General features: G+C 51.2%; 1 protein-coding gene across 3 annotated transcripts in view; it reads left to right on the forward strand.

Annotated features, from left to right (window-relative positions):
* The window catches only part of LRP4 (LDL receptor related protein 4), a 51830-nt gene that overhangs the window by 11372 nt on the left and 25744 nt on the right, over positions 1 to 14714 (forward strand). For all 3 annotated transcript variants that reach the window (XR_014796049.1, XM_084896072.1, XM_084896071.1), the window contains exons 2-16: positions 3608 to 3754; positions 5105 to 5221; positions 5518 to 5631; positions 6012 to 6128; positions 6471 to 6599; positions 6811 to 6930; positions 8264 to 8389; positions 8970 to 9095; positions 9287 to 9421; positions 9801 to 9926; positions 10275 to 10505; positions 12653 to 12809; positions 13646 to 13863; positions 14003 to 14179; positions 14563 to 14685. Coding sequence is in view for 2 of the 3 variants with exons in the window: in XM_084896072.1 (XP_084752198.1) it covers positions 3608 to 3754; positions 5105 to 5221; positions 5518 to 5631; positions 6012 to 6128; positions 6471 to 6599; positions 6811 to 6930; positions 8264 to 8389; positions 8970 to 9095; positions 9287 to 9421; positions 9801 to 9926; positions 10275 to 10505; positions 12653 to 12809; positions 13646 to 13863; positions 14003 to 14179; positions 14563 to 14685 (2163 nt within the window). In the remaining variant the exon portion in view is untranslated. The remainder of the gene's footprint in view (positions 1 to 3607; positions 3755 to 5104; positions 5222 to 5517; positions 5632 to 6011; positions 6129 to 6470; positions 6600 to 6810; positions 6931 to 8263; positions 8390 to 8969; positions 9096 to 9286; positions 9422 to 9800; positions 9927 to 10274; positions 10506 to 12652; positions 12810 to 13645; positions 13864 to 14002; positions 14180 to 14562; positions 14686 to 14714) is intronic.

Raw genomic sequence — 14714 nt, forward strand, 5'->3', positions numbered from 1 at the left:
TCCCTCTCTCTTCCTCTCTGTAAAAAATCAATTTTATATATATATATATATATATATATATATATGTATATATATATATATATATATATATATATATATATATATATGTATATTTTTTAAAGTGTTACAGTTAATGGTAGAACCAGAATTTGAACTCTAGTCTTTCTGACTCCAGAATCCGTGCTCTCTCACATTGTGCACAGTCTGGTATACCAGAGGGAAGTTTTCCTTCTTTCCCACAAAAGACTACAGTGAGAAATCGGTAAGTTGGCTGAGATTTCAGGTAAGCTTTCAGGAAGGCCCTAGGAGCACATAGTATTTCTAAAACTGATAAGAGGGATAGTGCACACTTTGGGGAGAGATCTCCCAGTTGAATTAGGTGGAAGGACCCTCACCCTGGATGCCAATGGGAGCTTGCGGTGTGGCTGGCCAATAGCTTTCAAGGCCAGCAGCATAGCTGAGTTTTCTATCGTAACACTTCTTAAAATGAGCACTGCGTTTGGCCACCCGCAGCCGTTTGTTTCCCTTTTTCCACTCACCATTCTTTTCGGCTAAAAAGGGTTAAAAGCTGTCCTTTATAATCACAGCCAGGACTTGAGTGAAAAGGCGGAATTCCACCTCCGGGGATCCCAGAGGGGTAGCAGTTGTCCCGAAGAGCTGACTTTTTGCAGTATAATCTTCTGTTTACTGTATGAATGCCCAAGCCAAAGGTTTGCCCGGTTGGTGACTGCCTGGCCTTCACAGGCTGCCGTTCAGACGTTGCTCTGACATGCAGGAAGTCGCCACTCTTCAGCCGCCTGCAACTGACTGGATGCCCACCCGATGGAATGCTTTGTTCCTGGAGTTTGCACGGGAAATCAGGACTTTTGCTATTATTCAGACAAAGGTGGGGGTGGGGCCCTAAGAAGAAGCAGGGAGGGGGGTATCGCGGAAGGGTCCTCTTTTCTTTCAGTATTCCCCTGACTTGCCTGCAGCACCAGGACACGGCTGTTCTTGCTCTCCCAGTCCTTTTGGGAAAATTTAGCCTCTGCTTCCCCACACATGCATTTACTGAACATCTTTGATGCTCCAAGGCATGAGGTCAGCTTCCTTCACATTTATCTTCTTGTCCAATCCTTGTGGGTTTTTTTTTTTTTACAAACGAGGAAACAGGCTCAGGAAGCTCAGTGATCTGGACAAGGTCGCACAGCTGGTCAGGGGAACCCAGGTCTGTCTGCTCCAGGTCCAGTGCTTTTCCACTCCCCCTTCCCCCCCACACACACCGTTTCTCCCTCCTCCTCTGTTCTTGTCACCCCCTCACCCTGAATTCCTTGTTGGTACAGCCCCACTTCCTGCTGTGTGTAGCTAGCAGCATTTCTTAACCTCTATTGATGTTTTGGGCCAGATAATTTCTTTGTGGTGAAGCCTGTCCCGTACATTGTAGGATATTTAGTAGAATCCCTGACTTTTTTTCCACTAAATGCCAGAAATACCGCCCATCACGACAACCAGAAATGTCATCATGCATTGCCAGATGTCCCTGATTTTCCCACTTCTCCATTCCTCCCCATGAAGGGGGCCAGCGTGCTGGAGAGCCCCGCCCCATGGAGTCCTCTGGAATCCTTAGCCTTTGCTGTCTCATCCGGCCAAAGTTCCCTAAAATAGTGCCCATGGCCTTGATGAGCTGGTCACACTACAAAAGTTTCCCAGGCTGTGGGGCTCAGGGTCCGAGTGAAAAAAGCCCCCATCCCACCCTTTTCCGAGCTCTCAGAATAGGCCCAAGCTTATGGGGCTGGGCAGCTGGGTCTTCAGCTTCCCCGGTGTGGTGCGCTTGCAGAGAGACCCGGAGAGACAGGGATACTGGGCTGGGAGCAAGGTCTTCCTGTGAGATGTGGAGATCTCAAATGGCTGCAGGTCTCAAATGGATTCCTTTGTTTCCACAGGAAATCCTGCATCTTCCCCAGGGCAGCTGATTCTCAGCGTGTGGAGGGGGCGGTCAAGGTCTCAGTTGAGGATCTGATGAGAGCTGTGGTCCCTTACTCCAGAAATGTACATTTTGCCTGTAATTTCAGGGCTTCACTGATGCCCATGTCATCCACCTGTCCTTCGGTCCGTCCGTCCATCCATCCATCCATCCATCCATCCATCCATATGTCCACCTGGGTTAGAAATCCTGCCTTATGCTCACACTCACCCTTGGGGTTGAAGTGGAGAGGAAGGGGCCTAGGGCTCTCTCCTTGCTTTTGGAGGATCTAGCAATACACTCTTTTATTCCACATCCTAAGCTCTAAGCCACACGGAGTAATTGTACTGTGCAGCGAGGGTGTACATCAAGGAGATGAGCCCAGATAGAGAGGCTGGCTAGGTAACTGGGAAAGGAAGAGGGGGGGGGGCAGTTTAGGAGCTGACTTCTTTCCTGCTCCAGCCCGGCCTGAGGGGAGGAAGGGGAGAAGAAAGCAAGGGGGGGAAATGAGCAATGAGGGGTGGCCCCCTTCTTTCCCAGCTGCGGCAGCCCAATGGGTAGATGAATGCTGGGAGGGGGAGAGTGACCCTGGCAGAACCCTTTGTTCCAGCGAAGGCTGGAGCAGGGGGCACTGAGCCGTTCACACGCCATCCGAGGGCATCCTGCTGGGCATTCTGGGGAAGGGGCACAGCAGCCGGTCATGGGACTTGGCCAGGCAGATAGCTCAAGGCTCAATAGGGAAGCCCAGCTGCGTGCTGCTGAGGCTGGGGGAGGGGCTGCTTCTGCCATCCTTCCTCCAGGCTGTGGCCTGTGCCACAGGCAGGAAAGCTCTGAGTGGCTCCACTCACTGTATCCTGAGGTGGCCTGGTCCCCTTCTCCTTGGGCCCCACTCCTTTTCAAAAGTGGTTTCCCGTCTCAAAAGTTTCCCTGGCAGGGGGACTCACAGCAGTTTCCCTATGGATTCCTTATCCCACAAGGGGTCCAGCATTTTAGTTCCACTCTTATTTCTCGCACTCTCTGGCCCATACCAAGGGCCTGGTGCCGCTCAGAGGCAAAAGCATCTATATCTCAACCTCGTTTGGAAGGGAAGGCCACAGAGGTCGCATCTGCCTCCCTTTTGTCCCCTGCTCCTCTATCCCAAAAGCACCAACTTTCCAGGTGACTTCATTTGTCTCTGAGTTTTTGTGGGTGCCACATAAGAAAGCCTGTCATGCCCTAATAGGCTTGGCTCAGTGGATAGAGCATTGGCCTGCGGACTGAAGGGTCCCAGGTTCGATTCCGGTCAAGGGCATGTACCTTTGTTGCAGGCATGTTCCCAGTATGGAGTGTGCAGGAGGCAGCTGATCGATGTTTCTCTCTCATTGATATTTCTAACTATCCTCCCTTTCTCTCTATAAAAAATCAATAAATTATATATTTTTTAAAAAGCCTGTCATGCAAGAGTGTACCTGAACTATTTATAAACCCAGAGTCAGAGGGTATCTCCTTGACCATTTGTGCCTGGAGGAGAAGACGTCACCATTCCGCGGTCTGCAGCTCCCTTCAGTGTCACCATGTCCACCTGGGAGACAGTGGTCCCAGATTTGGCTCCTCTATCTTCTTCCCTGGGATGGGCTTTGGTTGGTGAGAACTGAGCCTTCATTGCTTCCTTTTCTCTCTGCCCAGGCCTCGCCAGCAGCCCCCAGTGTGCTTGTGGTCGGAGCCACTTCACCTGTGCAGTGAGTGCCCTCGGCGAGTGTACCTGCATCCCCGCCCAATGGCAGTGTGATGGCGACAACGACTGCGGGGACCACAGCGATGAGGATGGATGTAGTAAGAATCTCCCCACTGGACGGTGGGAAGTGGTAGAAGAGGGACCTGGGGAGAGGACCTAGGACAAATCTGATGGCGTTTTCTGTGCATCAGCTGCGTCAGGCTGAGATCTTTGGATTCTTGTGAGGGTGATAGAAATGACAGATGGGTGGTTTCCTAACAATATATATGGCTCCAAGCCTTGTTTCCCCTAGTTTCCATGGATATACATCCAATAAAACAAACTTTGAGCCAGGCCGGCATGGCTCAGTGGTTGAGCATCCACCTATGAACCAGGAGGTCAGGGTTCAATTCCCAGTCAGGGCACACATCCAGGTTGCAGGCTCGATCCCATGTTTGACATGCAGGAAGCAGCTGATCAATGGTTCTCTCTCATCATTGATGTTTCTATCTCTCTTCCCCCCTCTCTTCCTCTCTGAAATCAATAAAAGTATAATTTAAAAACAAGCAAACAATCTTTGAAATAAGTATAGAGGAAGACACCCTTGGAACTACAGGCAGTCTCTTTAAGTAGATCTCTTTGTATGTGAATATGTGTATGTGCACTGCATGTTTGTGCATTTTTTATGTGCATACGATATACTCATGTAGATTATTCATTTCTTATTTAATGTCCTATATAATCACATCTTTTTCAATAGCATAAACTTTGTAAGAAGTATATTCTCTTTAAGTCTCTCTCTTCCTCTAGTGCAGTAACATACGCACAACAGGCTAGAGGGCCTGCCTTGGATGTATAGAAAAGCACTGCTGAGTCAGCTGTCTGGATTCAGGGGTGCAACCTGCGGCAGCTACATCTGAAGGTGGCTAATTAGTCTAATAAGAATGAAGCTACAATCTGGACCTTATTACCACTAACCATTTCAGCTAATTGTGATGATGGTAAATGGCTCACTTTCATGTAGCACTTTCACACGTAGCCCTCTGTGAGTAGAGGGTAATTATCCCCATTGTGCCCTCGAAGAACCTACAGCGCAGAGAGAGGACTCGACTTGCTCAGTGTGATAAGTCATGAGTTCTAGAACTGGAAATTGAGCCCAGATGTGTCAGTCATCATTTGACAAGAAGAAAGAGGAAAAAAAAAAAATACACTTCTTTCTCTTGCTCGTGTCCTTCTTACTGCTCTTAGTGGTTTTGAGTTCCTCAGCCTGGTCTGCCTCGTGAACTCTTTGCCACCAGGCCCTGCTAATTCTCTCTCTTCTTTGCTACAGTTTCTGCTCAGCTTCTCTATCGGCTGGGGGCAGGCAGAGGAATCTGGAGAAGGACCGTAATTCAGACAGCCCCGTGGAGTCTGTCTGAATAAGTACACCACACTGATTCCTTTCTCCGTTCTTTTCCCCTGGGACTCAGTGCTGCCCACCTGCTCCCCGCTTGACTTTCACTGTGACAATGGCAAGTGCATCCGCCGCTCCTGGGTGTGCGATGGGGACAACGACTGCGAGGACGACTCCGACGAGCAGGACTGTCGTGAGTGCTGGCCGGGCGGCCTCCGTCGGGCTCTGTTGGGCGGGGATTTTCAATCAGAAAGTGATGTCCCCAGGCTCGTGTCAGTCTTTGGGTCTTCAGCTACTGGTCCCTTTCCATCCCCTCCTCTAGTGGTCAGAGGAGGTCCTCTCTCTCACCCTCCACAAGACAGCCGCCTGCTCCTGATCCCTCGGGGCGGCCTCGGAGCTGCCTGACTTGCTCTGCTCGGCCAGGCTATCTGTGGGGCTCCCAGGCACAGCCCCCCACTGCCTGCAGCAGCCTCACTGCTCTGCCCACAGCCCCCCGGGAGTGTGAGGAGGACGAGTTCCCCTGCCAGAACGGCTACTGCATCCGCAGCCTGTGGCACTGTGATGGTGACAACGACTGCGGGGACAACAGCGATGAGCAGTGTGGTGAGTGGTGATCCGTGAGGCAGACGAGGGGGACGGGGGTGGATGGCCTGGCCACGGGAGGAGAGCACAGCAATGACTCAAGTACTGCCCCAACCTTGAACTGCCCAGGTGTCATCTGTGTGTCTGCAGTAGCTGGAGGAAGGCAGGGGGAGGCTGAGAGGGGGCGGGTGGAGTGGCAGAACATTTCAGACCCCCAGCAATCACGGAGCAGGAGCCTGAGGCCCAGTCTCTTTAGGGCCTCAGCTTTCCCCAGAGAGTCTTTACTGAATCTGTGGTGTCTTGCCGGCTAAGTCAGACAGTGAGGGGGAGAGTCAGGGGAGGAGGTTAAGAGGGTTGCTTGTAGGGCTCCCTCAGGATGGCTGTCCCATTGCATCTCCCAGACATGCGCAAGTGCTCTGACAAGGAGTTCCGCTGCAGCGATGGGAGCTGCATTGCTGAGCACTGGTACTGCGACGGTGACACGGACTGCAAAGATGGCTCTGACGAGGAGAGCTGTCGTGAGTGGCCCCAGACCTCAAGCTGTTGGGCTGGGATGGGCAGAGGGCTCTGTCACGTGGGCTGAGGGCCAGGCTGAGGAGTGCGTGAATAGTGGGCAAGGAGAGTGGGTTCTTAAGAAGCGGCTCCTCCTAGACAGAGCTTGGGTGGAAGCAGGTTCCCCCGATGGGAAGGGAGTTTCTCCTTTCGGTCCGCCTGAATATGGGAGCCTACAAGGGCCATCTTCAATGAAGCCTGTTACATCTCACTTGAGGAAGGCACTCTGCCTGCACATCCTGCCCCCTCCTCTGCCCGGACCTGAGTGTACGCCCCTCCCCACCCCTGCCTTCCTTCCTTCCTTCCAGCCTCCGCAGTGCCAGCTCCCCCCTGCAACCTGGAAGAGTTCCAGTGTGCCTACGGCCGCTGCATCCTCGACATTTACCACTGCGATGGCGATGATGACTGCGGAGACTGGTCTGACGAGTCTGACTGCTGTGAGTGCTCTCGCCAGCTGGGCGGAGGAAGGGAGGAGGCCCGGCTGGGTTGGTGAGGCACAGGTGCCAGCTGGGGCAGGAGCACAATGGGGGTTGGGGGACTCTCTGGATTCCCTGAATCCTCTTGAGCTAGGGCTGTGGCTTTCTGGTCTGCTACGGGACCCTGTGCACAGACTGGCTAGAGACAGAGGCTTGCTGTGTTTCCCCACAGCCTCCCACCAGCCCTGCCGTTCTGGGGAGTTCATGTGCGACAGTGGCCTGTGCATCAACGCAGGCTGGCGCTGCGACGGCGACGCAGACTGTGATGACCAATCTGACGAGCGCAATTGCAGTGAGTGGGGGACAGCGCTGAAGGTCTGGGCTAGACGCAGGGAAGGGGGGTCGTGGAGCCAAAGAATCCACCACCAACGAAGCATGAAGACAGATTGGCCATAACCACCAAGTACAGTTGTGTAGGTTGTGCCCTGCACAGAAGCGCCAAGTCCAAACGGATGCCAGTCACATCCTAGACATGTTTTATACTTATGTAGATTTATGTATTCATCCTGGCCTTTTTCCAGCAGATGGCAGTAAAGTGTCTTGAGAGAAGGGCACCATTTTCTAATTCACACCAAGATGCCCTATAGGCCAACTAGGACACTGGTGTCAAGAAGAGTGGCATGTAAAGCAACAAGCAGACTGTCAAATTACAGCGGGGAGGGGAGGGAGATCTGGGGAAGAGAACAGATCAACTAAAGGACTTGTATACATGCATATAAGTACAACCAATGGACACAAAACTCTGGGGAGGGAGGGCATGTATGGGGGGGGGCAATGGTAAGATATGTACACAGATCATAATTTAATTTTTAAAAAATAGTAAAGAAATGCTGAAACCGGTTTGGCTCAATGAATAGAGCGTCGGCTTGGGGACTGAAGGACCCGGGTTCGATTCCGGTCAAGGGCATGTACCTTGGTTGCGGGCATAGCCCCAGTAGGGAGTGTGCAAGAGGCAGCTGATCGATGACTCTCTCTCCTCGATGTTTCTAACTCTATCTCTCTCCCTTCCTCTCTGTACAAAATCAATAAAATATATTTAAAAAATAAAAATAAAAATAGTAAACAAAGAAGAAGAAGGAGAAGAAGAGTGGCATGGCCTAGCTGGTTGGGCTCAGTGAATAGAGCATTGGCCTATGTACTGAAGGGTCCCGGGTTTGATACTGGTCAAGGGCACATGCTGGGGTTGTGGGCTCAATCCCAAGGGGGTGTGCAGGAGGCAGAGTATCAATGATTCTCTCTTCTTTTTTTTTTTTTTTTAATATATTTTATTGATTTTTCACAGAGAGGAAGAGAGAGGGATAGAGAGTTAGAAACATCAATGAGAGAGAATCATTGATCAGCCGCCTCCTGCACACCCCCTCTGGGGATGTGCCCGCAGCCAAGGTACATGCCCTTGCCCGGAATCAAACCCGGGACCTTTCAGTCCGCAGGCCGACGCTCTATCCACTGAGCCAAACCGGTCCCGGCCAATGATTTTCTCTTATCATGGATCTTTCTCCCTCTCCTTCTCCCTTCCTCTCTGAAATAAAATTTTAATTGTTTTTAGAAAAGTGCAGTTTTGGGTGGCAGGGTGGTGCGTTGGGATGCAGTGGGGCCAGCCTTTCATAAGGCCTTTGCTTCGCCAGCCACCTCCATGTGTACAGCCGAACAGTTCCGCTGTCGGTCAGGCCGCTGTGTCCGCCTGTCCTGGCGCTGTGACGGGGAGGATGACTGTGCAGACAACAGTGATGAAGAGAACTGTGAGAACACAGGTAGAGTCCCTCTAAGGGTCCCCTAGGTCCCTTAGCCTATAGTTGGGGTGAAGGACAGGCGGAAAGAGGGTGTTACAGCTGCTATCCCAGGTGGGCCAAGGTGATGCTTTAACCAATCCTGCTCATGGCCGGGATTTTTCCTGCCTCTCTGTTACCAGTGTCAAGTCCAGGTGCATTTGTTGACCTGCAGCCTTATGGCCTTAACACAATATCAGGGCTATGAGTTTCAATGGCCTCTCAGCCAGTACCTGATGCTCTGGCCTGGTGAACAAGGTCTGCTTTCTGTGGCTGAGATTCCCACCCCCACTCCCCTAGCCACACCAGGTGCCGGGCATACAAATACACCCTCAATCTGTCCCACATCCTCATCATCCACTGTGGTGTCCTAAGGAGAAAACAAATGCAGACGTTTAGCCAGCCCTGTCTGAGCTGTTTCCTGCCAGGGACCCCAACCCTCCCACCTGGAGGCTCATCTGTCTCCAGCTCGCCTTAGAAAATGACAGGCTCCTTTTGTTGACCCAAGCCCTGCCCTGCCGTGTGACCTGACCCTCCCTCCGGCCTTCCCTCCCTTCTTCTCTAGGCAGCCCCCAGTGTGCCTCGGACCAGTTCCTGTGCTGGAACGGGCGCTGCATTGGCCAGAGGAAGCTGTGTAATGGGGTCAATGACTGTGGGGACAACAGCGACGAAAGCCCACAGCAGAACTGCCGTGAGTGTCCCCCGTGGGCGGGCCAGGGCCATGGTTTGTGGCCGAACCCCACCCATGCAGTTCAAAGAGAATCCTCCCTAAGGACTCCAGCAGCCTCGGGGGCTGTTCTTCGTGGTCCAGGTGGAATGCCAAGTTGGCTCTCTGGGGGAGGATTCTGGGCTCAACTCCCATCTCTGGCTTGGCTGGCACAGGGCCCCGGACGGGTGAGGAGAACTGCAATGTGAACAACGGTGGCTGCTCCCAGAAGTGCCAGATGGTGCGGGGGGCAGTGCAGTGTACCTGCCACACAGGCTACCGGCTCACCGAGGACGGGCGCATGTGCCAGGGTGAGCTGGGACTGGTTGGGAGCAGGGCCAGGATGCTTGGCAGGGGTGGCAGACAGGCAGCTGTGTTTCCCATGTCACCATAATAATAACAATAACAATAACCATAAGAGGTAGGGATTGTCCCTTCCATTTCACACATGGGGAAACGGAAGCTCAGAGAGGGAGGTTAAGGAACTCATTGAAGGCCACAGAGCTGGTGAGTAGTTGGGATTCCAGCCCAGGTCTCTGTGACTTTGAAGCCCTTAACCACTTGTTAGCTAGCCTTCCCACTAAGTCTAGAAAAGAGATGGGCATGTGGGCAGGGAAGCAACTAGTCAGCCAGGGATGAGGGTGTGAGGATGGCAGAAAAAAGAGCTCCTGCCCTGCCCGGTCCCCACAGATGTGAACGAATGCGCCGAGGAAGGGTACTGCAGCCAGGGCTGCACCAACAGCGAAGGGGCTTTCCAGTGCTGGTGCGAGGCAGGCTACGAACTCCGGCCGGACCGGCGCAGCTGCAAGGCTCTGGGTAAGGGGTGTTGGCGTTTGGCTGGGTGGGTAGAAGTCTGAGTGTGGGAGACAGCCAGGTGCTCCAGTGCTCAGCAATTTGCTGAGAGCTAGAAATATTTTCAACTCAGGAAAATGGAGCTGTGAGGTGCATTTGGGGCCCCCCAAAACTCCTTGCTGGGGCGGGATACGGTGGTCTGGGCTGGGGGAGTACACTTTAGTCGCTCCCACATTTTTAGTACTGATGCTGGCCGCTTGGGATATGCCCTAATGGACCATGGGTGCCATCTGTCAGCCCAGAAGCTGGGGTGCATGCTGAGGGTGCAGCTCTGGAGGCCAGTGGGGGCCCCATTTCTATGCCATGTCCCAGGGCCGGAGCCTGTGCTACTGTTCGCCAATCGCATCGACATCCGGCAGGTGCTGCCGCACCGCTCTGAGTACACACTGCTGCTCAACAACCTGGAGAATGCCATCGCCCTTGACTTCCATCACCGGCGCGAGCTTGTCTTCTGGTCAGATGTCACCCTGGACCGGATCCTGCGGGCCAACCTCAATGGTAGCAACGTGGAGGAGGTTGTGTCTACGGGGCTCGAGAGCCCAGGTAGGAAACTAGGCTCTGTGGGGTGGGGCAGGGACACGCCATGTGGGAAGTAGCCATGGATAAATCAGGCTAGAGATTTGTAAGCCTTGGGCAGCAGAACATCGTTTTCTTCCAGTGAAATTTTGAATGGAACTAATGTTGATAACATTTGTTAGTATACTTTAATTTTATAGGTTCAGATTTTTGTCATTTGCTTGTTATTGAGGTCAATGAGTTTAAATAAGAGACCATTATGATGAATGCAATCATTTGAAATCAGAGCTCTATGGATGACAGTTAAATTTCTATATCAGCTTTGCATCCAGCTTAATTCTGAAATTTGTTTTGATTGCTTGGTATTAAGAGTATTCTGATTGCCTGGCTGGCATGGCTCAGTGGTTGAGCATCAACCTATAAACAAGGAGGTCACAGTTCGATTCCCAGTCAAGGCAGATGCCCAGGTTGCTGGTTCAATTCCCAGTGGAGGGTGTGCAGGAGCTAACCAATCAATGATTCTCTCTCATTACTGATATTTCAATCTCTCTCTCTCTCCCTCTTCCTTTCTCTCTGAAATCATTTAAAAAATATTTTTAAAAGAATATTCTAATTGAACCAGATAAATATAATGTGGCCAGATTATTATTATCTCTGAACGCATAATAATTTGGCCATTCAGTGTATATATATATATATATATATATATATATATATATATATATATATTTATACTAATAAAAGAGAAACGTTCAAATTGACCGTACCAAAAAAATAATTTGGAAATTAAAAATTGACCGTACCTCTGATATGCCCACCAGCCACGCCCACCAGCCAATCAGGAGCAAGTATGCAAATTAACCCAGCCAAGATGGCTGCAGTCATGAAGCAAGCAGGAGGCTTGGGTTGCCCCGGCAATGGAGGAAGCCAAACTTCCCACCCAGCCTGGCCAGGGCTGGCCTCCACTCAAGGCTACAAAGTTTCAATTATAGAAGAGAAATAAATCCTAGATACTTGCTTCCAGCCAGTCCTGGCCTCCACTAAAAGAGGTGTTGGGGGGAAAAAGGAGGGGCTGGGACCTTGGGTCGCTGGGGGGTGATCAGGCCAGGATGGGATGGCAGGGGCCATTGAGAGTAAGCAGACTGGCAGAGGGGTCCAGTAAGAGTTGAGCAGGCTGTCAGTGTGGGTCAGTTGGAGATGATCAGGATGCGGGGGGGGGGGGGGGGGGCAGTTTGAAGTGAGCAAGCCAGCAGGGGGGCAGTTGGGGGCAAGCAGGCCAGCAGGGGGTGTTGTTGGGGGTGAGCAGGCTGGCACGGGGAGCAGTTGGGGACAAGCAGGCAGGCAGGCAGGTGAGCTGGTGGAGCCAGCAGTCCCAGTTTGTGAGAGGGATGTCTGACTGCTGGTTTAGGCACGATTCCTGTAAACCAGAAGTAGGATATCCTTTGAGGGATCCCAGATTGGAGAGGAACAACACACCCTCCACCCCCCCGACCCCTGTGCATGAATTCGTGCATGGGTGGGGTCCGGCCAGCCTGGCCAGGGGGAGGGGACATGGGTGGTTGGCCAGCCTGCCTGCTGATTGAATTCCTGGTCGAGGGGACAATTTGCATATTATTCTTTTATTATATAGGTTATATACTGAGTGGCCATATTGTTATGCGTTCAGATATCATAATAATCTGGCCACTCAGTGTATATCAAATGTCCACAAATGAAAAGAAATCACAGCTTACTTGGCAGTTTTGCGCCATTGTTCAAGCAGGTGAAGTGGATTGGAATTCAGTATCGGGTACAATTGAATCAAATGATGGATCTTCTGAACTGCCTAAGCTAAATTTGCAAATTGCTGAGCCAGCGTGGTGTAGGACCCTAGGTGTGGTTCAGGGAGCCAGAACTCAGGAAGTGGAATAGGGTTGGCTAAGAGGAGGAAATGGATGATCTGAGCAGTTGCTTGACTTTTCTGTGCCTCACTTTCTTCATCTTCATGGGTTATAGTAGCCAGCTCACAGACTTGCTGTGCTGATTAAATGTATGTAAGTGTATGTAAAAAAAAAAAATGGTTAATATACTGCCTGGCCCAAGAAACTGCTTCGTGCCAGAGTTTACTCTTATTACTCTGGCACAGATCACCTGGACTGGATCCCTAGCAATTTCTCACTGCTTCTTTCTACCAGGGGGCCTGGCTGTGGATTGGGTCCATGACAAACTCTACTGGACAGACTCAGGAACATCAAGGATAGAGGTGGCTAACCTGGACGGGACCCACCGGAAGGTGCTGCTTTGGCAGAACCTTGAGAAGCCTCGGGCCATTGCCTTGCACCCCATGGAGGGGTGAGTGAGTTGTGTCTCAGTTCCTAAATCCCTCTTGCAACCTCTCGGGACAGGCCACTTGGGCCAGACTTTATTGGGTGTTGAGAGCATGGGCTCTGCACCCAGGCACACCTGGATTTGAGTCCCAGCTCTGCAGGAGCTGGCTGTATGGCCTTAGGGTAGTTTATCTCTCTCTCTCTCAGCCTCCATTTACTCATGTTTACACTGGTGATAAGAAGCATATCTACCTCTTAGCTATGTGGAAATTCAATGAGATGATTAATTTTAAATGGCATAACATATTAAGTTATAGGTGTTTATTTTTAGCTCATAAGGTTCAACTAATTAATAATAACTTTATTATCAGAAGAAAAGTCTTCTAAAATGGAAGTTATTAGCCTCGGGCTTTTGAAAATTCAATGCAATTGAAGGGAGTGTCTTCTAAGATCCTGCAATTGTAGATCAGCTATTTTAGAAACTGTGTGTGTGTGTGTGTGTGTGTGTAAAATACAAAAGACAGTTGAGGAGAATGTGACAGAGAAGTTACGTTAGGTGGTCAATTCCATGAGAATTGGAATTTTTGTCTATTGTTCACTACTGTACTCCCAGTGGCCAAGTTAGTGCCCTCCCCATAGCAGATATTGCAAACAAAAAAATTTGCTCAATGAATAAATGCCCTGTCTAGAGACATTTAAATTAAAACAGTTAAAAAATACTCTCTGGACCAAATAAAATGTATCTCCTGCCAGTTGGGGTTCCTTGTGTTTGCTGGATAAAAATCCGCTTGCCTATTATTATCCCAATTAACTATTCACCCTCTACTGCCTGTCTCTCAATGTCCCATTCTCTCTTCCCAGTACCATTTACTGGACAGATTGGGGTAACACCCCCCGCATCGAAGCCTCCAGCATGGATGGGTCTGGACGCCGCATCATCGCCGATACCCATCTCTTCTGGCCCAATGGCCTCACCATTGACTATGCTGGGCATCGTATGTATTGGGTGGATGCTAAGCACCACGTCATCGAGAGGGCCAATCTGGATGGGAGTCACCGCAAGGCTGTCATTAGCCAAGGTGAGGTCCTTCCTCCCTCTTCTTCATCGCTCATCCTCCTTTCCTCATCCTGATTGCCTGGAGCCTTGGCAGCAGGTGAGAGTTGTGCAGGGGCCAGGCAGGCCATGTCTGGACTGAGGTTCTCTTGGACTTTCCCCAGGCCTCCCGCACCCCTTTGCCATCACAGTGTTTGAAGACAGCCTGTACTGGACAGACTGGCACACTAAGAGCATCAACAGTGCTAACAAATTTACTGGCAAGAATCAGGAGATCATTCGCAACAAACTCCACTTCCCCATGGACATCCACACCTTGCACCCCCAGCGCCAGCCTGCAGGTAAACAACTGCCCACCTGGTGAGCCCCTGGTGCCTCTGAGAACCTTCCCTGCACCTGTCACAGTTGCCATTGTTTCTGGCCAGGAACTTTGAGGTTGGCACTGACGTGGGCTAATTCCTCCCTCTGCTGGACATTTAAGGTGGTACAACACCAAGATTCATGAAAGACTCCTTCAGTTTCCCTGCCCCTATATCGAATTCCTGCAAACATTTATAGAGCGTCTCCTGTGTGTCAGGGGCTCACAGCTCACAGCTGAAGCCAATATAAAAAAATAATAAGACATAGTTCCTCCCTCCAGGGAGCAGACACCATAGCCAAACCCCCTAGCCTTGAGTCCACCTTTAGTCTTACCTGATCCTCTTGTTCTGGGCTCTTTGAGCAGGGAAAAACCGCTGTGGGGACAACAACGGAGGCTGCACCCACCTGTGTCTACCCAGTGGCCAGAACTACACCTGTGCATGCCCCACTGGCTTCCGCAAGATCAGCAGCCATGCCTGTGCCCAGAGTAAGTGGGTCTGGGGCACCTGCCTCGTT

This window comes from Pipistrellus hanaki (assembly GCF_964339955.1).
Source record: "Pipistrellus hanaki genome assembly, chromosome: 9".
Taxonomy (NCBI): domain Eukaryota; kingdom Metazoa; phylum Chordata; class Mammalia; order Chiroptera; family Vespertilionidae; genus Pipistrellus; species Pipistrellus hanaki.